The 25,986-nt window shown below is 37.7% G+C and overlaps 4 protein-coding genes across 7 annotated transcripts; 2 read left to right on the top strand and 2 right to left on the bottom strand.

Moving 5' to 3' along the window:
* Positions 1-1,313: 1,313 nt before the first annotated feature.
* lgals3a (lectin, galactoside binding soluble 3a) lies at positions 1,314-8,953 on the bottom strand. 2 transcript variants are annotated; one of them, XM_065296345.2, is made up of 6 exons: positions 8,771-8,953; positions 8,518-8,535; positions 6,371-7,111; positions 2,761-2,849; positions 2,528-2,684; positions 1,314-2,083 (listed from the first exon to the last, which is right to left on the bottom strand). In XM_065296345.2, exons 2-6 carry the CDS (start codon positions 8,530-8,532, stop codon positions 1,928-1,930), a joined length of 1,158 nt encoding a protein of 385 aa, XP_065152417.1. In that variant the 5' UTR covers positions 8,533-8,535; positions 8,771-8,953; the 3' UTR covers positions 1,314-1,927. The 2 variants fall into 2 exon arrangements, with proteins under 2 accessions (XP_065152417.1, XP_065152418.1); XM_065296346.2 differs by lacking the exons at positions 1,314-2,083; positions 2,528-2,684; positions 2,761-2,849 and adding an exon at positions 5,606-5,981 and having other exon boundaries at positions 8,771-8,949.
* Positions 8,954-9,555: 602 nt separating this feature from the next.
* gmfb (glia maturation factor, beta) lies at positions 9,556-14,167 on the top strand. Its single transcript, XM_065296347.2, has 7 exons — positions 9,556-9,713; positions 10,726-10,822; positions 10,919-10,968; positions 11,063-11,114; positions 11,274-11,354; positions 11,490-11,563; positions 13,286-14,167. Exons 1-7 carry the CDS (start codon positions 9,711-9,713, stop codon positions 13,355-13,357), a joined length of 429 nt encoding a protein of 142 aa, XP_065152419.1. The 5' UTR covers positions 9,556-9,710; the 3' UTR covers positions 13,358-14,167.
* Positions 14,168-16,541: 2,374 nt separating this feature from the next.
* cnih1 (cornichon family member 1) lies at positions 16,542-22,789 on the top strand. Its single transcript, XM_065296344.1, has 5 exons — positions 16,542-16,699; positions 17,429-17,497; positions 19,872-19,984; positions 21,436-21,579; positions 21,666-22,789. Exons 1-5 carry the CDS (start codon positions 16,619-16,621, stop codon positions 21,691-21,693), a joined length of 435 nt encoding a protein of 144 aa, XP_065152416.1. The 5' UTR covers positions 16,542-16,618; the 3' UTR covers positions 21,694-22,789.
* On the bottom strand, positions 19,872-25,852 carry cdkn3 (cyclin dependent kinase inhibitor 3). Of its 3 annotated transcripts, XM_065296343.1 has the most exons (9): positions 25,792-25,852; positions 25,359-25,444; positions 25,188-25,243; positions 25,070-25,114; positions 24,661-24,883; positions 24,480-24,511; positions 23,875-23,978; positions 23,687-23,792; positions 19,872-20,003 (listed from the first exon to the last, which is right to left on the bottom strand). In XM_065296343.1, the coding sequence occupies exons 1-8, from the start codon at positions 25,822-25,824 to the stop codon at positions 23,703-23,705; spliced, it is 669 nt and encodes a 222-aa protein (XP_065152415.1). In that variant the 5' UTR covers positions 25,825-25,852; the 3' UTR covers positions 19,872-20,003; positions 23,687-23,702. The 3 variants fall into 3 exon arrangements, with proteins under 3 accessions (XP_065152415.1, XP_065152414.1, XP_073668943.1); XM_065296342.2 differs by lacking the exon at positions 19,872-20,003 and having other exon boundaries at positions 23,232-23,792; XM_073812842.1 differs by lacking the exons at positions 19,872-20,003; positions 25,792-25,852 and adding an exon at positions 25,645-25,668 and having other exon boundaries at positions 23,233-23,792.
* Positions 25,853-25,986: the final 134 nt, after the last annotated feature.

Genomic DNA, 25,986 nt, shown 5'->3' with positions numbered 1-25,986 from the left:
CGCCGCCACCGCCCTCTAGCGGACACCACCGGAACATGCGCAGCTATAAACGTAGGGCTGCATTGTGTCTTTCCTACCTATTAAAACACGTCGTTTATAGATACATAAATATTATGTAGATTTGTTAATAGATATCATGCTTAATAATAATAATAACAACAACTTTAAAATGAATAATATTAAGTTGTTTTCGAAAGCATTTTTTTTTTTAAAGCCATGTCTTAATTCACATACTTGTACTACATTTAGGTTTCTATATGTACTTCACAGTACATACTTGTGAGTATAATCATAATAATATAGTAAACTAATTTCCCGAAGCATTTTTAGAAGCTGGGGTTTAATTTACATAATTCTACTACACATTAAACAGTATGTACTTAAAAAAAAAATCATAACTTGATGTTTGGACAGCATGCCAGGAGTTTCATTTCTAGTTATAATTTTTAAACTTCTTTAGTGTTAAAATGTATGTAGGTTTCCCAAATCAATAAAATTTTAATTTTACAATTTGCCAACCATTTATACAATTGGCCAACACTTGCTTGTGTTGAGGTAGGTGAATAGTGCACAAAAAGGGTCTACACACTGTAAAAAGTTAAAATAACTTGGTTTAGCAAGTCAATTTGACATACTATTTTAAGTGTTGGCTTGTGATAAGTTGACATAACTGACATAAAATCAAGTTTGTTACTTTAGCTTAAAAAAATAAGTTGATTTGACAAAAATGCTGTATATTTTTTACAGTAAAGAAAGTAATTCAGCAACACTGCAGTGTGTTTCACTATTAGTGTCATTTACTTGAATCATGCCATTACTACATGCTGCACTAGTGAGAAACAACCTTTAAAGGGGACATATCATGAAAATCTGGCTTTTTCATGTTTAAGCGCTATAATTGTGTGCCCAGTGCTTCTATCAACCCAGAAAATAAAAAAAATCAACCCAGTAACTTAGTTTTGGTAAATCATTCTCCACAAGCATGTGAAAAAAATAGATCATTGAAATTTGGCTCCCCTTGTGATGTCAAAAGGGGATTATACCACCCCTTAATCTGCACTATCCAACCACAGAACTACCATTCAGTGCAGAGATCAGCTCATTTGCATTTTAAAGGACACATCGAAAACAGCACATTTTTGCTTACACCTACAAAGTGTCAATTTTAACGTTATAATAAATTATCAATATGGTTTTTTGAGCTAGAACTTCACATACTTACTCTGGGGATACCAAAGTTTTATTTGACATCTTAAAAAAGTCTTGTGAAATGTCCGCATAAGAATAAGTATTCAAAATGACATTTGGAATTGTACAAAACTGACAAGCATATTTTCACAGGGGTATTACATTATTTATTCAGACACCATTATTCAAAATAATTAACATTCTCAAATATTTATTCGAAATAAAGAGTTACTTCAGCCATTTAGATTCGATCTAATTCAGCACAGTGTTACAGCTCTGGTCTGCTGTTTCCTGAAAAAGTTTATGATCTCTTTTAACAACAGGCCTTTTGTCTTAAATTTGAGATCTCATAGGCACACTCATATGCATTTAGTGTCTGTGTGTGTGTGTGTGTGTGTGTGTGTGTGTGTGTGTGTGAATTATTTATGTAATATATACATATACACGCACACATAACATTGTATTTTGGTATGCATGCAAAATTGTTGATGATTTAAAAATGAATAAGCAACTAAGAAAAAACAGGTGAGGCTGAAATGGTTCACATCATATACCACCTGTTAATATCCACCGGAAATACAGGTGGGAAAGACATCTGTAGTGTATGTATGTGTGTGTGCATGGGTGTTGCAATCATAATAACTTCTAGAACTAAGATCTTTTCCACTTTTGTTAGATAATACTTTTCAAAAGAGCATAATGTATCACTCCACATTGTCTAATCTCTCTCGGGATTGTGTTAGATCATACTGGGCGCAGCACTAAATAGGGTGATATCTCCATTTATGTGCAGACGAGTGACATCTTCAAATCCACCGGTTCTGTGCTCGTACTCCAGCTGATGAACGCCATCCACGGCAACCTTAAATCCATCATTCTCTACCAGGATCTTCAGCTGCATTTAACAAACACACACATTAGCAATATGCAATCTTAAAGGGATAGTTCACTTTTAAATGAAAATTCTGTCATCATTTACTCGTCCTCATGTTGTTCTAAACCTGCATGAATTTCTTTTTTCTGATGAACAATAAAAGAAGATATTTTGAGAAATGATGGTAAACACACAGCAGTAAGTGACCATAGACTTCCATAGTAGGAATAAAAAAATATGATGGAATTTAATGGGTACCATCAACTGTGTGCTTACCATCATTTATCAAAATATTTTCTTAGTCATTTATCACAATACTTCCAAATATTTTTTTCCTACTATAGAAGTCTATGGTCACTTAGGTTTAGAACAACATGAGGATGAGTAAATGATGACAGAATTTTCATTTAAAAGTGAACTATTCCTTTAATCTGTCATGACAGAAGGTAAATGAGAAAGCCTTACCTCAAACTGTCTGCCCTGAATAAATGGAAAGCCTCCCTCCCTCTCCTCTGGACCCCAGCAGCCCCCAAGAAGTGAGTTTCGCACAATGGTGTGTTCATGGAAACGAGGGTTAAAATGGAAAACCACATCACCGTCCCGCAGGAAATCTACACTAAACCTGAAAGAAAATGAAAGAAAGAGTTGAGTACCTTGTTTTACCCTATTAATGGAAAGTGTTCATTAAAATATTTCACCTGTTTGCTCCTGGTACTGGCTCTCCCACTATAGTGATCACGAGGCCTGGCATTATCCCCGCATGCAGTTGAAGATCATAGGGCACTTGCTACAACACAAATACACATATTTTTATTACAAAGAATTTTTCTTGTGCTACATGCCAGGAGTAATAGTAACAGTACAAAGTTAACATATGCAAGAATACATTTCCATTTAGTACAGAGAAAAAAAATAATTGACAGCACAATTTAGTTTCAATTTCCACAAATCACCATCATGGCGATCAGTGTTTGCACTTAATCAGCCAGGGTTCCCACACCTTGGTTAACTTCAAATTCAAGGACCTTTCAAGGACTTTCCAGGTGCAATACCCTCAAATTAAAGGACTAAATGTGGGGACACATTTCAAGTGAGAGCAAGGTTACATTGGGTTACCTTTTAAGATACATTGTTACAGTTCCCTTTTGAGGGAACTCGCGCTGCGTCACTGTGGTGACACTTTAGGGACGCTTCCAGGGGTAAGTGCGTCTGAATGTGTATATCAAATTCAACCAATGGTGAAGCTTAACGACAAAGACAGGGTGACGTGGGAGCCAGGAAGTATATCACTATCTGAAATATTGCCAAAGACGGAGTTACAGGGATGCAGGAAGTATGGCAAGGGAGACACAGCGTCTCGTTCCCCTCTCAGGGAACAACAGTTACATACGTAACCCGAGACGTTTTCATGTGTCAAAAACAACTATGCATAAAAGCATTTTGGTATGAATCATCATTCGCATACAGAAGATATAAGCATTTAAAGCAAACAGTTTAGCACGTGTGCTTAAAAAGTCTAAAATTTGTATGATATCATCATACACTACACATGGAATAATATGGATTTTTTCCCCCAGAAAACTTCTTGCATAAAACAAATTCAAGCACTTTCAATGACCTGTATCTATATATGTTTATTTTTAAAAACTTTGCAGGGGCCTTGAATTTTTTCTCCAAGATTCACACATTATTAAGGATTTAAAGGACCCGTGGGAACCCGGATCAGCTTTTTTGCATTTAAAACGACACACCCAAAAACGGCACCAACAAAGATGCAATTTTAACATGCTATAATAAATTATATGTGGGTATTTTAAGATAAAACTTCACATACGTAATCTGGGCATAGTTCACCCAAAAATGAAAATTTTGTCATCGTTTACTCAACATCATCTTCTTTAGTGTATAAAGAAACTTGTATAGGTTTAGAACAAGCGTGCTGCACAAGCCCTGAAAAGTGAAGCCAAAACGTCTCAATCACCCCCCAGTGACTGGTCCCAGTATAGGTCATACACCCCGCCTCCCCATGTTATTCAATGGGACTTGAGACCAACTAATTACACTTCAATTATCTGTTATAAATTATCAATTATATTAATTTTTTCCGAAGCCGGTTTTTGTCATTTACTGTAGTTTTTATCACGCTGATATAAATTCAAATGTTTGTTTTAAAAATAAGTTTGTGTTTAGTTAGTTATTGAATAATATAAAAACGGTGGTGTCACGTCATGATTGACAGCTGTGATATCGTGTGATATGCTCATTACTGCGCATGACTGGTCCTGAAATCGCTACTGCGCAGACTCAAGACCCAAGATGTCTGTGCCCGTATCGGGACACTGGCGGCTTCACTTTTCACCAATGGAAGGGAGCGAACAGGCGTCGTCCATCTTTTTTTACAGTCTATGGTTTAGAACAACATGATGGTAAGCAATCAGTTGGCGGTGCACATTGACTTCCATAGTATTTGTTTTTCCTACTACAGAACTCAATGGATGTGTTGTGATCAACAGAATAATAAATACAGATAAAGGTGACAAAATTTCATTTTTGGCTGAACTATCCCTTTAAAGGGGTCATATCAAGCTTTTTCCATGTTTAAGTGCTATAATTGGGTCCCAAGTGTTTGTATCAACCTATAAAATGTAACCCTTTGTTAAGTTAGCTAAAGACACTAAATAAACGTTATTTATCTTGACCTTTAACACTGGAACTTTACAAATAACCGGTTTTATTGACTGGTAGTAACCTTTCCTGACTCTGAGCTACTTTTATTTTTTTCCATCATAAAATTCCCCCTCTGGCAAAAATACGAAACTATTCCTGACTTTAAACACACAGTCCTGCAAATATTAAACTGAGACTGCGGCAGAGACTAAAATTAATGACAAAAAGGTTTTCCACACTTGGAAAAATACAAAACTGGAAAAATGTCATACTGATTACATCATTGAACCCCATGGACTGACAAGCCATACAAAATCCTTACACCCTGTCATTTTGCTGACACGTGACATCACAGGAGAAACTTTCATCACAGTGGGACTTTATCCACTTTTGTTCGCACACTCTAGCAAATGCCACGTCACAGATCATGTGACAAACTGCCTGAAATAAGTCTAACTTACGACTGTAAATAAACAACCGTACTATGGCAACAGTATGACAAATCTTATAAACCACCACTCCTTTATTCCAAACCCCACCCACTGACTCATTTTTCCCTTCAGTTAATAAATAGTTTGAGACGATAAAACACAAACATACAAACTTTTCAAGCATGCGAACACATGCACAAGTATGGATTTAACTATTAATAAGCTTGTGATTTTTTTACTATTATGCAATGCAACATAAATTCTACCAATTTTCAAAGCATGGCTGCATTCACATCAATACATATTTATGTTATTGTTTCTGATCTGCTCAACTAAAAGCCCAAATTACTTCTCTATAAAAGTACAACTTCACCATTAACTTCCTACTGTATATTATAAATACAAAAAAACCAGCTTTTGTCAGAAACTGACATGACAAACAATATATTGAACCCATAAAACAACTTTAATGACAATAATCACCTATTTGATAGTATAAACACAAAGTGTATAATTCATTTTCCTCTTGATTTAGCAATAATATAATATAGTATTATATAATAATACAATTAATTCTCAATATTTTAATGATAATTATTTGTTGTAAATAAGTAGCTTATTAAAAGTAGCCACATAAAATGCACATTTGCTTGCAAAGGTGATATACAAATAGTTTAGCATTAGCTATGTGTCATATGTCCAAAACTCTGCACTCTGATTGGATGTTAAGTGAGGTCTTTTTGATGGCTGCAGTGCTGTCCTCCATCTGTGATTTGCTGATCTGTTCATTGTGCTCAAAAATAGGGATGTCTATTTGGTGGCTGAAAGACAAAAAGATGAGCTTTTGAGATGTGCATAGGACGTGCATGAATTGAAGACCTGATCCAGTGGTACAAAACCACAAAAATATAAACCAGCAGCCCAGACCTTAGGAGAAACCTACAACCTGAAAGCAACCCTTCTCTCACCAATAGTCTGATGACACCAATATTAGCAGAATATAGTAGACCCATCACACCACATCAACCACATCAAGAATACATGTATACACTCTCAAAAATAAAGGTAGAAAAGCTGGGACAGTACCAGCACATATTGGTACCTAAATGGTAAATATAAGAACCTTTTTAAAGGCTACTGCCCAAGCTTTTGTACCTGTACGTTTGACAGTGTATTAAGAAGCAACCCATGCAAAAAGTTTTCTGCTCACCATCATTCCACCTGGAGCAGCGGGTCCACCGTATGGTCCCATTGGCCCAGGTCCGTAGCCTCCTGGTGGGCCAGGCTGAGGCTGGGCAGGAAAGTTCCCTCCAGGTGGACCCCAGGAGCCTTGGGGTATTGGGGGAAACATTCCTCCACCATATCCTGGTCCTCCATCTGGGGGAAAGGCACCAGGGCCCCCCGGACCATACATGCCAGGCCCAGCAGGACCTTGTGGGTAAGGCACATTTGGGTACGGCCCCTGTGGAGCTCCAGGTGTGGAGGGAAACTGTCCAGGAACGGGGTATGGCATGGGTGCACCACCTGGTGGGAATTGACCTGGCATGGAAGGAAACTGTCCTGGTGCACCAGGGTTGGGGGGGAACTGTCCAGGAACACCTGGACCTGGAGGGTATCCACCTGGGGCAGCTGGGGCTCCAGGGAATTGGCCCGGGGCTCCGGGGTACTGGCCTGGGGCTCCGGGATACTGACCCGGGGCTCCGGGGTACTGGCCCGGGGCTCCTGGGCCGGGAGGAAAAGAGCCAGGGGCAGACGGCCCAGTCGGAGGAAAGCCAGCAGGTGCTGTTGGGGGGGCAGTGCCTCCTGCGGATGGGTACTGAGGGCCACCTGGGGCCACACCAGGCCAGCCAGGATTGGTAGGAGGTGGAGCACCGTGTCCAGGAGCTGATGGATGTGTGTGCTTGGTTTTCGATGCTTCACTGGGAACGTCATCCCCGATGGCGTCAGCAAGCTGCAGAAAGAGGATGCAGAAATAGCGTCAGTAATCAAGACACCAGCTGCGAGTTATTTTGGAGTACTGCCTAGATAATTATGTGCGTTACTGTCTACACAAAGGTGTATATACAGTGTGTCCAAAAGTCTAACACTATTTTACTTTAGTGCATTTTCATTTTAAAATGCAGTACATTATACATGGCATACACACTACTCTTGAGTTTCTGACCCTTGAGACTTCTATAAACACTGCATACCTTGTTTTAGTTAGAAATGATGCGCTGCAGTGTAGATGGACCTAACCGGAGACTAATGTAAATAAAGGTGTGGACCCTGATTGGGTTTTACGGATTTCTGCGTATCTTTAAGTGGCTACGTCGAATTTAAAGGTGCAAAACAATGCATTAATACAATGTTACATTGTTTTCTGATACCTACATAGAAGGTATGAGACTTTATTAGATGTAAAAAAAAAAGTTTAACTAAACACTGACTTTGGGACGATGGATCCACACTCTATTTGTGATGGACCATGTTACATGTTTGTACAAAAGACCAGAGTACCCTGCTTCCACTGATGCAAAACATAGACTTTCAATTTTTGTGCAAAACTTTGGAGTCCATGCCCGCTGTCACTAAATATAAAATGATTTACCAAATAATAGTAAATATATTTTCCAAGCAATAAGAAAACTAAATATTCATTACAGGGGACATTTCACAAGACTTTTTTCAGATCTAAAATAAATATTTGGTGTCTCCAGAGTATGTATGTGAAGTTTTAGCTCAAAATACCATATGAATAATTTATTATAACATGTTAAAATTGCCACTTTGTAGGTGTGAGCAAAAAAGTGCCTTTTTTAGGTGTGTCCTTTAAAATGCAAATGAGCCGATCTTTGGACTAAATGGCAGGGTCGTGGTTGAACAGTGCAGATTAAGGTGTGGATTTATCCCCTTCTGACATCACAGCGAGAGCCAAATTTGAATTTTTTCACATTCATGCAGAGAATGGTTTACCAAAACTAAGTTACTGGGTTGATCTTTTTCACATTTTCTAGGTTGATAGAAGCACCGCATACCACTTAAACATGAAAAAAGTCTGATATTCATGATATGTCGCCTTTAAATACTAATCCACCTTTGAAAATTAAATCCACCATTTTATTCAACATACAATCTGTATACAATTATAAGTTAACGTTGCATAAAAAAATGTTCTCTAAATTAATTAATGGCACATATGAGATGTGTATAATACTTTATCAATTAAAACAACTGGGAAATTATATAACCAAGTGTATAATTACTGGTAAAGCTGGTAACATAGTACATGCATTAAATAAGACAAAGTTCATCATGCCAGTAATAAAAGGAAATACAGCAAAAACTTAAATAAGAAAAAATCGGTTCAAAACTTACCGAAAAGTCTGCCATGGCCTGTAGGAGAAAACAACAGTGACACTTAATAACAGGCAGTGTAACACAAATCACATTCTTTCACAATTTTAGCGCAAGCACAATTAAAGTCATTTTTGCTCAGGTATAACCTAAAACACTACAGTTTCAACCAGAGCACCATTTATGAATCTGTGTTTAGGCTGGTCAAGCACCGAGACATACACAACTGGTATAACGTTATGTGTAATATAAGCGTTATTGTTGGAATCAGCACCTTAACTGGATCAGGCCCTACGGTATAAAGATTTGGGCTTCTGAACGGTCCCAGCTCCTGTCGCCTGAAGATCCGAAAGTCAAATTACTAAACTCTATACAGGTCAGGAAGTGATGCGACAACCAGAACGTTCAGCGTTATCAATGGCGTGGTTGAAAACAACATGACCACTAAATACTATGGAAGACATTGGGCGTTGTTCTGGAGCATTCTAAACTATCGGTTGTGTTTGTAGATCAGATATTAGCACTGCGCACGCGCACGTTCTTCACATGGGCGTGTCGTCTGAGGGATGGGCCGGAGGTTTTGCGCATGTGCAGTGTTTACTGTGACAAGTGGGCGTTTTCAACTGGCTTAAAATAAACCAAATCAAGACACCTATTTGATGTGTAAACTTTCCTAGTTTTTTGATGGCTTACAGATTCGCGGAAATTGGTTAAGTTTAACTCTAATTTCAAGCGTGTCAGGACGTTACACTTACGTGGTCTCTATGTTTATATTATGCGTTTTATTTGATTGACCTTTTATTTATTTTGCATGAAATAAAATAACTATTTACTATTCAACTAATTACATTGCACCTATAAACTCGTCATGTGAAAACTTTAGTCGTTCCCTGCACTCCGTTGGAAATGGCTCGTGTTTGTAAAACTTTATTATATATAATGATGTAATTTTATTCACACGAGTACGGTCCGACCAACTAGCTTCTAATTTCCTGGAAAGAGAAAATCGAATACCTCCCATTCGCACTCGCAGCGTTTATCCCGCTGTTCTGGGATCAGTCAGAGCTCGTCCCTAAAACCAACTGATCTCGGACCAGTCTGTCATGTAAATCCCGGCGCAATCCAGCACCCTGATTGGTCGAACGAACGTCACGAGACGCGACACGGTAGAACTGCTGCACTGCTGAGCTCGTGCCGTCTGCGCTCCAGGTAAAATGGTGAGTACGAAAACTAGCTTGGATTAATACAAACATCCGAATAACTGTGTTGTCCGAAAGAAGCATGAAAACGACTGATAGCACCGAGGCATCTCAAAATATCGCCGAGGGCTTCAGGGGGTCTCTGATATGAAGGGTTGTTTTTTAGCCCTGTTGCAGTTCCACCCAGAGCTTTGTGATGAGCTGCATGTCAGCGCGTGCATTCAAACCATTTTCTGCATCGCACTTAATAAAGTTCACAAAACACGGGGACGTCTGGTGTTGCTTTTATACCGAAATCTTGTTTTTGATGTTTATATGAGACGGAATTGGGTTACATAATTGTGATATGATGGAATTCCGTCGGAATTCTCATTTCCTGTTGCGGACACGAGCATACTCCTATTACTTAAGTATATTTAGGAAATGCTGGGACATCTGCTGAGAAACAGAGAAATGTTGGTCATTGGATTTAAATGGCACGTTAAGCGGCGATCATATAATTTAATTAAAGCAGACGGAAGTATCTCAAACAATGAAATCAGGGTTGAAATAAAAGATTGTTTGCATTCATCCCCACGACTCGTCAAAACACGTTTGTCCACCTCTACTGCCACATCAACTGCAAAACAACGCATTGATTCCCGTGATAATAACACCAGATAAGATGATGACCTATGCACGAGTTCAGATTCCTCACGGTCCTTGTGTAATAATAATAATACACCCTTTTTTGCTCACTAGACTTTTTTGTTTGCCATTAAATGTTGGGTTGGTACAAAAAAATTTAAATTGAGAAAAAGTCTTTGTTCCTGTTAAAGCATTGTGGTAGCAATGCACAGGTCAAGGGATGGTGATTCCCAGTGAAGACTCATACTGATAAAATGTTTAGCTTGAATGCACTATAAGTCATATATGCCAAATCCATAAATGTTATTTAAGAGCAGCACAATTTGAATATTAAATACATGGAAGTGCCAAATGCTTAAGTGTAAATAAAATGAGTTTCTTGTGTGTTTCTCTTTATATTCAGAGTGAGTCTTTAGTTGTGTGTGAGGTGGACGAAGATCTTGTGAAAAAGTTGAGGGATTTCCGCTTCAGGAAGGAAACCAACAATGCTGCCATTATCAGTGAGTTGAACCGAAAATGTAACACTCAGTCTCTTCCATATGTTCACACTGTCATATAAAGGGGGTTGGATGCTGATCTTATTTCTCTGGTTACAGTGAAGATTGATAAAGACAAACAGCTGGTCATTCTGGATGAGGAGCATGAGGTAAATACTTCCTGTGAATGCTTATACACAACCATGGTTATTATGCACAGCTTTATGGCTATGGGGTTAAGCAGAGTTTGTTTTCTCCCTGTAGGATATCTCTCCTGAAGACCTGAAGAATGAGCTACCTGAACGACAGCCCAGATATCCTTCAAATCACATCTTACTCTGTGATGTATTTTAAAGTCACATGCATTCCTGGAGTTTGTTGTTGTGTTTCTGTCCAAACATTATAAAAAAATCATGAGGTCTTAAGTGTTGCGTTGTTGCTAAGTTCGTTTCTCATTCCTTAACCTGTGACACATTTCTAGTGTACAGCTATAAGTACGAACACGATGATGGGAGAGTTTCTTACCCCCTGTGTTTCATCTTCTCCAGTCCTGTTGGTAAAAAAACAAATACGCACATTTAATAATTGTTTCCCTTAGAGAGCTCTTATGCTTTAAAAAAAAAAAAAAACTCAACATGATGCATACACATAAACACATAAAATGCCTTTAAAATGTATTTTTGTTTTACAGGATGTAAACCTGAGCAGCAGATGATGTATGCTGGAAGCAAGAACAAACTAGTGCAGACGGTTGAGTTGACCAAGGTGATGCTTAACATACACATGCCCTGATCATTAATCATTGAAGTGCTGTTTCTAATATGACCCCTGAGTTTCTTAAAGGGGACAGAGAATGAAAAACAATTTTTACTTTGTCTTTGTTGAATAATGGTAGTCTACCCGCATTTACGAACATACCAAAAGTGCTAGAAATGCTAAACATCTCAGTCTCATAGAAATTCCTCTTTTAGAAATGTAAGCCAGAAAAAAACCCAATCTGAAAAACTAATGCTTATGACACCACAGGCATCTCACTGCCCCTCCATTTTAAAATAATTGGCTAAATTTTTTGAGTGGCAGCAAAGTCAGCCAATCAGTAATGAGATTCCAAGTTAAGCCAGTAGGGGGAGCCAAATAGGTGCAAATCACTTGTTTAAAATCCCCCACCCTAATAGAGCTATCTGAGAGAGGTTTTTAGGAAGCTTCTAAGGCATTACAGACCCAAACAAAAACTTTTATGTCTACATGTCACATCACAGAACAAGGATAAATACCCTGTTCAATCATTCTATGTCACCTTTAAAGTTAAGACTGTGGTCAATATACAGACATAACTTCTTATTAATGGGTTTACTTCCCAGGAAAGGTTTAATTATTGTGACTCATGAACACTTTGAACATTTGAAGAGTTTGGTTCCAAAACGGCATTTTAAAAATGTTAGTTAACGCCCAAATCAGCATTGTATCTGGTCAGTATTAAAAAGTAAATTCTTCATTTTACGCAAAATCCGATATCCGCCATGTTATTCTGTCATCTTTTTTATTCTGTCATCTTTTTTCCAAATCACCACAAACGCCAGTGTTCCTTCTTTGCAGAATGCAATAAATCCGCTTAACCAATCACAGCGCACCATTCCACACATTGTAAACAATAATAGCGGCGCTTTGAATACACACAGAATCCTAGTTTTCCTCATCTACTTTGTATTTCGTGATCAACAAACAAACAAAAACGAAATAGTCATTTTAATGGCATTGATAAACTTGTGGTGGTTTTCTGTGGCGGGGAACATATGTAAGCCATCAAAATCGAATAATTTACGTGAGAGGCGCTCGAGCGAAGGAAAAATGCCGGCAGCATCAAGCTTCTGTCATGCTAACACATTGACCCCAGGGGATCTTATAAAAACTCTCCATTATTTTACTCGAAGTCAACGAAAATCGAGCAGGACCAAAACCAAAGCTGATCGTTGTCAAAAAAGCTTAGCGACGACGTCCCAAGTATAACAGCAGCAATGACAGTGTTCTTAATATGACAAAGTAAGTGTTTTGATTAATGTTTTTTATCAGTGTATACCACTAGTCAACTAAATGAATATAACACTGCTAAGACGAATGCACATTTATATATTGATTCAGTAGATTTATAGCATTTTGAAAAAAAACTTTTTGTGGAAAAAAATAATCAGTTTTTATAATAAATCTTTAAAAAAGAAACATGGGTTTGGATTTTTTATGTTATTATAACCTTAATATTCTATGTAAAAGTTTATAACAGAAAATAGTGGTTTTCATCTTGTCACTTTTTTGGTATAGAAAACACGTTTTTACCCAAATTAGTCAAAAAGGATTTATTGCGATTTGGAACCAAACTCTTCATTTGGTCGAGCGGTTCAAAATAGCAACCTAGGGTAACCAAGTGGGTAACAGTTGAATTTTTCTGTCATTTTTTAAAAGTAATCTTTTATCGCTTTTCTATTCTTTCAGGTGTTTGAGATCAGAAACACGGAGGATCTGACCGAGGAATGGCTTCGAGAGAAACTAGGCTTCTTCCGTTAAGAAGGTGCTGAATGAGCTTAGATGTTTAGAGTGACCTAAACGAGACCATCACCTCCAACAGGAGAGATACCATAGTCCATCTGATACTGTCTGTTTGTGTATGTTTGAATGCTTCTGCCCAAATTCTAAACCCGTCTGTAATAATTAGGATGACCATTATTAAGATGACAAAAAATTCAAGGTGTAAAAGAAAAGATTATTACAAATTTTTAAACTGACTATTGGACATAGTTTTTTGGAACTATCCACTCCTCTCCCTGAGCAGTCAAATATGTACTGCTGTGCACAGGTGGCCAGTTCCTACTGCCGTCATAGTTGGGTGACATTCCTTTATTTTTAAGCAATCTGATGTCCGGCTATATTTTATAATGACACAGCAATGGATTTGAACATTCAAATATATATGTATAAATATAAGAAGGGCCAAATGTTTCTTCCTTAGTAATTTAGTGTTGTTCCTGTAATTTGAAGTGTTTTCATTTTTATATGCATTGAGTGGTGGGAGGTGAGGGGCCTTGTATGTTGATAGTTTTGGGAGAGAGGGTTTGATCACTGACTGTATTTGGTCTGTTGTCTTAAGTGTCATTAATAATTGTTTTGCCTTTTAAAATCTATAGAGACAAATCATCACTAAAGTACTAGAATGTCTCTCCTTGTGCGGTGCAAGTTTTTAAATGAATTGTTTTTGAGAAAGAATATGTTGGTGACCCTTAAGTCCTCAAGCACAGATCAGAAAACTCAACAATGCCACTTTATTGAAAATGCATGTTTAGGTGTACAGCAACAGGGATGTGTTGTGGTGTAAATCTGGGACAGCCCTGTGATGAAGATGACACATTTCTCATGCTGGAACAAAGTCAGTTTCACTATTCTAGAGTTTTTGCATTGCATCACTGTTTCGGTATTTATACAAAAACAGTCTTTCTATTGGAAAAATGTAAACACTGGAAAATTGCATAAATGTTTACATCTTCACAGAGAAAATATGAACATTTGGAGAAAGTGATTGAGAAGTAATACCTCTGCAGATCTTACATCTTTTAGAGTCTGTGAGCTTTAAAGTGGGTCAGGATCACTTGTGCTTTGTTTCTGTACATCTGTGCCCAAAACCTATAATCAGTGCCGTTTCCTTCTAAACTGAATGTTGACTTTGGTGGTTTATATGATGTGGAGGTCACATGATATAGCCCATACAATAGTGAACTGTGTATGTGTTTAACTTGAGTTTTATTCACTACAAGCTGTTCTTATTTTTTTAATGACTGAACTTAATGCTTTTCCTGATCATTTATAACACTATAGTTCTCTCTTTAAGCCAGTTGTTAACTTTTGGATATGTGTCTCAATTACATACATTTGTCTGCTGTTTTGAATAATTAAATAGAAATGTTTTCCTTAAATGTATGTGCTTGACTGGAGTGTTGTTGATTGACATTTATACCTTATTTGTAATTTGATCAACCTTTAGAAAATGTTGACTTTCAACCGAATGTAAAACTAAACACTATGAGGCAGTTTCCCGTACAGGGTATAAAGGCCTTAGTTATATGAGGACATTTAAGTAGTATTTTACAAACATAAAGTGGCAAGAAAAAATATGCGACCCTTTTGGAATTTTATAGTTTTCTGAATAAATTTGCTGTAAAATGTTATCTGATCTTCAACTAAGTCAAGGGTATTGACAAACATAATGTGTCTAAATATAATAACACAAAAATTCTGATCTTTCATGTCTTTATTAAGTACAAGCAAAAAAACTCAGTGTTTGTGGAAAAAGTATGTGAGTTAATGACCTCAAAAAAGCTATTTGGAGTCAGGTTTTAGCACACCTGGAGTTTTGTTAAAATAATACGTTTGGAGGTGTGGACTACAGCTACTTTGACTGATAAAAACCCGCTTTGGGACTGTTGCTACTCTACCAAGAAGTGGGCGCCCAGTCAAAATGACACCAAGAGCACAACAAAATGAGGTAAAGAAACAACTCCGAATGACAGCCAAAGATTTGAAGGCATCATAAGAACTCGCAGACATCTGTTCACGAGTCTACAATACGTAAAACACTAAACAAGCAGGGTATCCACGGCAGGACACCACGAAGTAAGACACTGAGAACATTCCTGAACGCCTGAAATTTGCAAAACGGCACATTGACACTCCACAGCGGTACTGGCAAAATGTTTTGTGGACTGATGAAACTTAGATTGAACTATTTGGATAAAACACAGCGCTACATCTGGTGTAGAAAGGGCACAGCATATCATCATGAAAAATCATCCCAACTGTGAAGTATGGAGGAATCATCATAATTTGGGCCTGCTTCGCTGCATCAGGGCTTGGCCAGCTTGCAATTACTGAAGGAAAGGTGAATGAATTCCCAAGTATAGCAGACAATTCTTTCGGATAATGTGAGAATGTCTACGCGTCAGCTGAAACTGTATAGAAGGTGGGTGAAGCAACAGGACAACACCCAAAACACCTGAGTAAGTCCGCAACAGAATGGCTTCAGAAAAACAAAATCGCCCTTTGGAGTGGCCAATTGAGAGCCCAGAGCTCAACAGAGATTCTTTGGATTGCTCTAAGAGGGCCATACACAAACGGTCCCGGAAAATTCCAGGATGCCTGTCCCGGGTATCTTACGGAATATCTGTGTGAAAAGGGCTTTGGTGAAATGTCCTCTTTCCGGCAACGATCCCAGAAGATTTATTTTAAATACTACAGTGACATAAAAAGATTGAGGCAAAGAAAATGTTTTACAATAAATTAATATAATTACTTTGGAAATTAATATCAAACGAAAAATATTAGGAAGTATTCAGAATGTATATATTTGCTAAACAAACATAACCTGAAATATGTTCATGTGTAATCATCAATACATTGCAACAGAGACTTCTTAAAAGTTGTGAAAAAGGAAAGATAAAGAAACCCCTCAGTACCAAACTCCACCTGCACAGCATTCGAATCGCTCTGACTGCACTTCCTCGAATGCGTTCTTTAAATATCCACGTGACTCTTTAGAATCACATGAGCTATATGAGTATAAAACAAATAAAATGAAATGTAAACATGGTACAAACTATTTTTTACTATCTAAAAGAAACTGGACTGGATAAGAGAGGACAAATATGAACAGAAGATGGCAGTAATGAAACTGAATGCCAGCTGCCGTAAAACACCAAAGAAGAAGAAGAATCACGTGACGCGCCGCTGTCTTTACGTCACATTCGTCGGTCACTCTGGATAATTCCACATGAGCGAAAAATGGCGTTCACATTCGCGGCCTTTTGTTATATGCTGGCGCTACTGCTGACGGCGGCCCTTATTTTCTTCGCTATTTGGCACGTAAGTGACATGAATATGAATCTGAAATAAGGCAGCCGGCTTATTAACACGCTTGCGGTGACATCAGTTAAAAAAAAGAAAACCGCGGAGCGAGAGACGGAGGCAAATGAATGGCAAGAGCGCGAGCGAGCTGGTGACACCCATTATTATCATCACCGCTATTTGAACAATTAAGGCAGATCTGTGCATTTAAACACCTACTATAAAGTTAACAATGTTAAATGCAGTTTATATGTATATGTGTGTCGTATCTGTTAGTGTGTAATTAGATGTTGTTCTTGCTATAACGTTAGATGCTGTATGCTGATTGGGCGCGTGGCGTTCGGCTTTTTTATGTTTACAGATGCAGGTATTGATAGTGCTGTTTAAAACGATACAAGTAAAGGTCTAATAAATAAATAAAACTGTGAAGTCTATGAAAAACGGTAATGTCTTTTGGGCGTGAGTAAGTTTGGTTCTCGTCCTTTGGGCCCTTGATGCACAGAGCTCTTATGTATGGTCAATTTTGTGTTAAGTGATATGACAAACTAACGTCTATAGTGTTCAGTTTAGGCTGCTTTACTATGCCATTGACCTGTTTCAGAAAAAAGTACATTAAATGCAGAACCAAAATCACTTTGACTCAATGCCAAATACAGTCAAGTCAAGTACAGTACTACTGCTGACATGATAATGTTGAACTTGTAAGTGTGGTATGTTTACCTTTTGTGTTATGTATGTATTTTTCAGATAATCGCATTTGATGAGCTGAAGACGGATTATAAGAATCCTATAGACCAGTGTAACACATTGAACCCGGTAAGTGAGAGTATATGAGCGAGTTGACTGGTGACTGCATGCAGACTCCTGTTTTTTTCTCCTCAATCACAACACTGTTCTGCTAATCTATATAATCATCTGCAGTGAATGTTGCTTTCCAACACTAACACTTTCGTTCGATTTTCTGATTTGCATTTTGTGTTTTTATTTACTTTTTCTCTGATTGGCTCAAAGACATTTGACAGGGTGAAAAAATTTAAAAGGGTCAGGCTTGCACTGAAGGTTGGTACCAGAATTCAGCTTAAGATCAGCAACAGTCTCTGTGTGCACGAGTGGAGTGTTTACAAATGTCTTTTCAGTTAACTAACACATGGTTATATTAGCCATCTAGGGAAAATGAATTACAGGCATTACGCTGAATACAACAAGAACAAAGAGCCTGATGTCTGAGAGAGTCTATTTCTCACAGAATGGGACAGGTTAGGAATTGAGTGCCAGCTTACAAAGACTGGATTTACACTGCAGATCTTGATGCCCAATTCCGATCTGTTTCATACCCGCTTACGAAATCTATTAAAAGCGAGTTGTATTCGATACCTGCATTTACACATAACACTCTGCAAAACAATTCAACCTGAAACCGCTTAAGAGGAAGTAAAACATTGCAAAATGCAATGGACACATACAAAATGTTTCTACAATGTTCAAATACAAGATTATCAGCTTTATTTTTGCAACAAGGCACAAAACTTCAGCATTACTCCACTCATTTGCACTGTTTAAATGAGTTTAATGGTTGGTGGTGTCCACCCGAGTTCCTTTTATAATGACATGCCGCACGTGTTGACATGGGAATGCTGCATCCGATCTGTCTTTTTACATTGCATGCAGTGCAAGTGCATGTATCCGAAACATATCCGATTTATTTCCACATATGAATGGGACCTGAAACTGATCTGAGAATATCAAGATCTATGCGTTTTTTCCTACTTACAAAGTCCAAGGGTCATATTCAATCTGTGCCACATCTGAATTGAGTTACTTCAAACATGCAGTGTAAATGTGGACTAATACTACACCGTATAAGCTTAGTTTATATAGTATGTAGTACAGCGATCATAAGAGTTGTAAGTTGATTTGATACTATTCAGAACATAACCATAACATTTTTGCTTTCTTTACAGCTGTTAAACACTATTGTGATGGTTAATATCTTACTCATTTTGGCTGGTTTTTATTGGTCTGTGGGGGAAGACAGGTGTATATGTGTGCGCAAGACAGGAAAACGTGTTAACTGAAAAGACTTGCAAATGCTCAGAACATGCATGTGTCGTTTTGTCTCCCTCTCCGTTTGGTCTTTACCCAGCGCGACTAACTCATTGCTGTTTCTTTTAGGGTATTTTATTAGGCATTGCTGTGAAAGACTTGCACTGATAATACATCTAGAGAAAAGCTGTCATTGTTTCATAAGGACACTTGTACGATGAGGTTAATGAAGGGTTAAGACAGCTGGAGTGAGAAAACCGATACTGGATTATGCAGTACTGGACACGAGTAATACTTAATTATCCTTTAATACTTGCTACCTTTCTGGGTGTGTCTAAATACAGCTCATTTAAGAAAAAAATGCTTAATTTCACAGATTTAAGCCCATTTCTCTTATTTATTTTCTTCATAATCACACTTTAGTTAAAACATTTTTTTAAATATTTTTTATTTTTGTGTTTGTGTTGGACAAAAAGCAGAATCTCCACCACTCAAACTACAACCATTTCTTATCACCTGCTCTCTGTTTGCATGGCTACATTTGCCAGTTATGATCAGGCATGACAGGGGGAGCCTGGGGTCCTCGCAGCCGCTCCCTCCCTCAGCATGGCTGCTATTCTTACTCTGCCTGCCGCTTTAATCTGTAATAACATGATCCCACCTCGTTCCTATACCTTTGTCTGTTGATCCAGGAGTGGGTGTGTTAAACAGTTTTTTGCACATGACCAGATGTGTGATTGTATAAACTTTTTTTAAACTACCACTAAGCTGTTTAATTTAAAAGGCCCAGTAGTGTAAAGAGAGATAATTGTTTAAAAGAGACCACCTTGATGTCTAAGGCCTGAGCTCACAGACAACATGGGCATTTCTTTTACTTAACAATCTTTACAATACTTTGTAATGTTACAGTAATCTTAACAATGATCAAAATTTAAATAGATTTTCTTAAATTGCATTAATGCTTAATAATGTCTTATTAATATTAATGTTCTCATTGTTTTTAAATTGAATGCAGCAATGATCAGTATGTAATATTTCTAAAGGAATGAGGCACTATTTGTCAGCTAGACATGGGGCCTGGATTTAGGTGCAGGTGAATCTGTGTTTGCGCGTTGTCTTCTGACCGTTTATTGTTTGGTTTCCTCAGCTCGTATTGCCGGAGTACCTCATCCATGTGTTCTTCTGTGTGATGTTCCTGTGCGCTGCAGAATGGCTGACGCTTGGACTCAACATGCCCCTGTTGGCCTATCACGTTTGGAGGTGGGTGAGGTCTTGATCCCTAAACCAATCACAGATAAATGCCAGTGGTCAGAAATATTTCAAATATTTCCAATAAATGTGATTTAACTGTTTTCTACATAAAGTCGACCTGCATAATGTAAACAACATTCTGTGACTACATAACCTTGATATATTTAATCCTGTCATTATGACATAGCAAATCTGGGGCACCATCGACTTCCATAGTGTGACATTTTTCATATAAAAAAATTTGAATCAAAATTGATGTTTGCTGTGAATGCACTGTAAGTCGCTTTGGATAAAATCATTGGCTATAATTAATTAAAGGGACATTCCACTTTTTTTGAAAATATGCTCATTTTCCAGCTCCTCTAGAGTTAAACATTCGATTTTTACCGTTTTGGAATCCATTCAGCTGATCTCCGGGTCTGGCGCTACCACTTTTAGCATAGTTAAGCATAATCCATTGAATCTGATTAGACCATTAGCATCGCACAAAAAAAAAACCCAAAGAGTTTTGATATAGGAAAAATATTGAAACTTTGGTTATTTTTAGGTGCAATGCTAATGGTCTAATCAGATTTAATGGATTGTGCTAAGCTATGCTAAAAGTGGTACTGACAGACCCAGAGATCAGATAAATGGATTCCAAAAGTAAGAATCAAATTTAACCCTAGGGGAGCTAGAAAATAAGCATATTTTCAAAAAAAGTGGAATGTCCCTTTAATTAAAGGGATAGTTTGACCAAAAATGATATTAACCATGATTTACTCACCCCCAAGCTGTCTGAGTTGCATGTGTCCATCGTTTTTCAAACAAACACATTTTCGGATATTTTAGAAAATGTTATAGATCTTTCAGTTGATTAAATGTAATGTTACGGGGTCCACGACCTTTAAGTCCAAAAAAAGTGCGTCCATTCTTCACAAAATAAATCCAAACGGCTCCAGGATGATAAACAAAGGTCTTCTGAGGGTAATCCGCGCGGTGTTGTTGTAGAAATATCCATATTTAAAACTTTGTCAACGTAAATAACTACCTTCCGGTAGCGCCGCCATCTTAGTCGCGTCCGCATTCAGGATGAGAGCTTATGCAGCCTACGGAGGCTACTCTGCTGCTGCTCTGTGCCCCCGCCCCCTCCAAATTTTGTCATACGTCACTAAGAAAAGTGCGTACACTACGCTAATACAGAGGAGTCTAAGATGGCGGCGCTACCGGAAGGTATTTATTTTCGTTAATAATTTTTTTTTACGTTTTAAATTTAATCAACTGAAAGATCTAAAACATTTTCTAAAATATCCGAAAATGTGTTTGTCTGAAAAACGATGGACATATGCAATGTAATTTGAGCAAAGATCAAGAGTCTGTTTTTGGTGATTTAGTGATTTAGTTTTAAAGGTTAATGAGTGATTATTCAGCTTTATGTTCTTGATCAAAGTTCATTAGGAAGTGTTTGGATTTGTGTGCAGGTATACGAGCCGTCCTGTGATGAGTGGACCTGGATTGTATGATCCCACAACTATAATGAATGCAGATATTTTGGCATACTGTCAGAAGGAGGGTTGGTGCAAACTTGCGTTTTACCTCCTCTCATTCTTCTACTATCTTTATGGGTACGTACAGAGTTTTTAAGCATTGGTCAATTTTTTCTTGCTATAAAATGTTTGTTGAAATCCTTTCTCTGTTGTTTCTATCACAGGATGATTTATGTATTGGTGAGCTCCTAATCTGGATTCAGCTGCTTTGACGGTGTGTATGGAGGAGCTTGCTCTGATTTTAAAACACAAATGGAGCTGAAGTTGGACTTTCTTATTTCTGCTCGGCTGTTTGACATGAACAACTTTATTTACTTATCAGCCAAGAGCAATTCAGGATAACTCCAGAACCGCACACAATAATAATCAACCTGTTTAGACACTATACATACATACCGCACCAATGCCGAAGCACTTTACACACTGAAAGCATCAGTACATGAGACAGTTTACACGGAGGTAATTGTGTGTGAAGCAGTGGCACAAGGGCTTAAAAACTAAAACATGAGCTATGTGCAAAGATGCTTTATGCTTATAGACTGTGGGGCAAAATAAAGATCTTGATGGTAGCATTTTTATAGAATTCAAAGTTATTTTATCTTAAATATATTATTGCCTTGGAGCTCAGTCGGTCCTTAAATTTGTCCTTCAGCATTGGCGGTTCATCATCCCATTTGCATTTTTTTTGAGGTTATCCTGGTGGTCTGCTTCATATTTATGGTTCTCCATTTTAGTGTTAACCATCAATAACATGCATGCAAACTGACGCTTTCAGTGTGCAGAAGGCTTTAATGTGTGCGTTGCTTGAAAATACTCCATGTAATTGCTTTTAGATTTATTTCCTTTGTGTGGATTTTGTATTTTGGTGTGGAATTGTTGTTTTCTCAATGTGTTTTGTTTACTTCAGTTAAGTATGGACAGTACTGTCTGTAGAATAGGTTGGTTGAAAGTAGGCATGATCCAGCAGTAATTACAGCCAAATAGAGAAGCATCAGGCTCTGGGTCTCCTATGATTTACTTGCATTCAAAGCAAAGCTATGTGGAAATATCTTTTACCACACTTGACAGTCAGTGCTGTTGGTACTTGCCAAACTGGACCATCAAAGTGACATTTAGAAAAACTATTTTTAAATTTCACATGTCAGTTTTCCTTGCTTGGTTGTCTTAAACGTGTGATTGCAGCCTAGTATGTATGTTTGAAAGGTATAATGTCTTGCAAGGACTGTAGCAAGTTTGATTTTTGCTTGTAATATTGTTTTAAAGTTTGAATAAAGTCCCTATTGTCAGACTTGTCATGATAGATGGCTCATAGTACAACTCAAATAGAAAAATCTCTTTTCTTTTTTTAGTGATGACCTTTTTCGCTCAAATTATTTCATTTCGCTAAAGTGTACATTACAGAAAACCGACAGTGAATCAGCGTTTGGTTTACTCTGATAGGATATGAAGTTTATGTTCTCTAAAAATCTGTAAAGTACTGAAAACATTTTGAATAAATTTAATCTCAACACTGCTTGATATTTAAATCTCATTTAGAAGCCAATGTCATCATTTATCATGGTTTTAAATGGCACTTTATTTTAAATTTATAGCGTTTATTGGCTTTTTTTCTTGGTGTGGTTTCCCAGACAATGCATCTTTGAGCTGCCTTAATGTAAAAAACTGGCATATCTTAAAATATATTAGTACCATTGTTTGGTCTCAAGATGCACACCATTTATTGTTTTTTATAAGGTTTGTTTATAAAAACTATTTAAATGTCCTAAATAACTAAGGCCTAGTCCTGGACTAATCTAAACCCTGTGTGGGAAACCGCCCTCTTAGTATCACTTAAGTTCTGACTTTACCTCCTCTAAAATACATATTTCATATGCAGAAATTCAATTTTATTAATATTTGCCAACATGGCACAAAATAAGTGTCACTGAAAATGTGAATTATCTGTACCTTTCAAGGCCAAGTGTGCAGAGTCACATACGTCTTCTTTAAACACGGTCATATTGAAGTGAACAGGTCTCATTTATTTGCAAAGCTATATATTAAGCTTAATAATATTAGATCACGTTATAAAAATACAGATTTTTTTAAAGTGCCACAAGAAAATTAACAAATGCATTCATGATGATGATCAAAGTGGAAAAAAATCCATAGAGCAAAGCCATCAGTTTTCTGTTTTTCCCGTCACCTGGAGATAGGATGGATCATCTGGACAATGATCTCTCTGAAAGAGGCTCTTTGGCTTCTTGATACGCCTCAAGCTTTTCTCGAAACTCATGCAGAAAGTTGTATTGCTGTACGAGACAATGATTAATCATTATTAACGCATGGACGGTGAGAATGTGGGTTTTAGGGAAGCGATGCATTGTTTCTCACCTTGACTGTCTGAATGGCTCCGCCCCCTCTCAGTTCCCGCAGGATGTCCAATGCTTTACCGGGCGTCATGGAGACGGAGAGCTGCAGCAGCAAACATGCAGCAACTGTGACAGAGAGACATAAATTAAATTTGCAAACAGTGGGGTTGTTAAAGGGACACTCTACTTTTCTTATGGTAATTTTCCAGCTCCCCTAGAGTTAAACATTTGATTTTTACCGTTTTGGAATCCATTCAGCTGATTCTCCAGGTCTGGCGCTACAAATTTTAGCATAGCTTAGCATAATCCATTGAATCTGATTAGACCATTAGCATCGCAAATTAAAAGTTGCGATTTTCTAGGCAGATATGGCAAGGAACTATACTCTCATTTTGGCGTAATAATAACATGGCAGCAGGAGCAGGAGGTGCAATGATATTACGCATATTAGAAAGTAGTCCACTGCTATTGAAAGATACTAAGGCTGAATGGATTCCAAAACGGTAAGAATCAAATGTTTAACTCTAGGGGAGCTGGAAAATTAGCCTATTTTCAAAAAAAGTGGAATGTCCCTTTAAGTTAACATTAGTCATGACTTTAACACTTTTTTGATTGTTTGATACTTGCTTAATCCTGATCGTCCCAGGCCTCCATAACAACTGTGAAAGAAATAAACATGCACAATCAAAAAATTAAACCGGGAAAACATTCAGAATTATGTGGGAAAAGAGTTACAAATTTCAACACACAAATAAATGTTTTTATCTTGGAAGGGAAAGCTTTACTGAATAGAGTAATATTTACTAACTGTATGACAGTCCTGCGTTGATTCTGCAGGCAGTCCTGCAGTTCCTCCAGTATGCAGACGCATTGAGAAAGCTCTGGTGCGCCCCCGTCTGGAAAAGGCAGGTGGTGCACTCTGAGGCCACGCTGGGAATAAGCTTCTAGTAGACAGGGAACTCTGTATCGCACCAGCTCTCCTCTGGTACAGAATACAAACACGTCCTCTACACCTTGATTACATATCTCAGCTACATAAACAAACAAACACACAACAGAGATTAAATACAGTCATCCTTTTATTTAAAATAAATTATCAAATGGTTAGCTGGCTTTAATTATTTAGACCTATCATTCTTTCTCCCTCCACGACCCTATTAGAACAGACCTTACATTCATTTTTCCAATCAATTACAATATGTGTCAGACTAACTTACCAACATCTTTCTGCAAGTTTCTTCTGATGTCTTTATATCTGCATCCTGAAATGAGGAGGGAGTATCTGAATTATGAACCAAACACACATGGAGACATTAACCATTTCATTCATTTTACCTGGTAAAGAACAGATACCAAGAGACTGGGAACACTCAACCATTGACAGAGACAACCTGCAAAACACAAACTTAAGTCAGTAGTCACTCACATGCTATGTGTAGTAATTTAGGTGTGTGTGTGTGTGTGTGTGTGTGTGTGTGTGTGTGTGTGTGTGTGTGTGCTGCTTACCATGAGATCTGGAGAGGTGTGGTTTCTTCCTCGCCAAAATCGTCTTCATCTGAAGAATCAAACTCACTCGTTCTCATTGCCACTGTCTGTCACACACATGTAATATGGAGAAAGGTTGAAAATCAATGAGATGTCAGTATATCCATAACTTTCATGCAAACATGCTCTAAAGTTTGCGTTAACATGACAAAAACATTTCAGTCATAACATTAAAATGGCAGCATACAGATATCGTGTAACTTATATTGACATTTACGAGCTGATACAGACGGTTGACATTACTAACAGAATCAATACTGCCGTGACATTTCTGTTTGCAAAACTGATTACACTACCTCTAACAATACACAATTATTTGACTTAAACAATAAGCACGACATAAAAACCACTAAGTTATAAACGGCAAATGATCGATACAAAATATACTACTCACCGAGACACCCTGCATCTTTCTGCGCATGCGCATGTATTTCAAACAAATTTGAAGGATTCGTCCAATCAGATTGGATATGCGTCAAGGCAGGCATCCATGTATGTAAGACCATAGATATGTATATAAAGGCTAGATGGCTCAAGGCGGAGTCAGCTGTGTCGTCACTTGGCGGCCATCTTAGGTCAGTGCTGCCAT

The sequence above is a fragment of the Paramisgurnus dabryanus genome, chromosome 20 (assembly GCF_030506205.2).
Source record: "Paramisgurnus dabryanus chromosome 20, PD_genome_1.1, whole genome shotgun sequence".
Taxonomy (NCBI): Eukaryota; Metazoa; Chordata; class Actinopteri; order Cypriniformes; family Cobitidae; genus Paramisgurnus; species Paramisgurnus dabryanus.
Note: the sequence above shows the minus strand (reverse complement) of the source record. Positions and strands in the feature narration are given on the sequence as shown.

Excerpts from the sequence above, each read along its gene's own strand:
- lgals3a (XM_065296345.2), bottom strand. Across the intron at positions 2,685-2,760 it reads CCAGTACCAGGAGCAAACAG|GTTTAGTGTAGATTTCCTGC; the intron begins GTGAAATATTTT and ends ATTTTCTTTCAG. Across the intron at positions 2,084-2,527 it reads TTCAGGGCAGACAGTTTGAG|CTGAAGATCCTGGTAGAGAA; the intron begins GTAAGGCTTTCT and ends TGTTAAATGCAG.
- gmfb (XM_065296347.2), top strand. Across the intron at positions 10,969-11,062 it reads TTCTGGATGAGGAGCATGAG|GATATCTCTCCTGAAGACCT; the intron begins GTAAATACTTCC and ends TTCTCCCTGTAG. Across the intron at positions 11,564-13,285 it reads AGACGGTTGAGTTGACCAAG|GTGTTTGAGATCAGAAACAC; the intron begins GTGATGCTTAAC and ends CTATTCTTTCAG.
- cnih1 (XM_065296344.1), top strand. The coding sequence starts at position 16,619 with ATGGCGTTCACATTCGCGGCCTTTTGTTATATGCTGGCGCTACTGCTG. Across the intron at positions 17,498-19,871 it reads AGTGTAACACATTGAACCCG|CTCGTATTGCCGGAGTACCT; the intron begins GTAAGTGAGAGT and ends TGGTTTCCTCAG. Across the intron at positions 19,985-21,435 it reads TTGGCCTATCACGTTTGGAG|GTATACGAGCCGTCCTGTGA; the intron begins GTGGGTGAGGTC and ends ATTTGTGTGCAG.
- cdkn3 (XM_065296343.1), bottom strand. The coding sequence starts at position 25,824 with ATGCGCATGCGCAGAAAGATGCAGGGTGTCTCG. Across the intron at positions 25,244-25,358 it reads ACACCTCTCCAGATCTCATG|GTTGTCTCTGTCAATGGTTG; the intron begins GTAAGCAGCACA and ends TGTGTTTTGCAG. Across the intron at positions 23,793-23,874 it reads GAGCCATTCAGACAGTCAAG|CAATACAACTTTCTGCATGA; the intron begins GTGAGAAACAAT and ends TGTCTCGTACAG.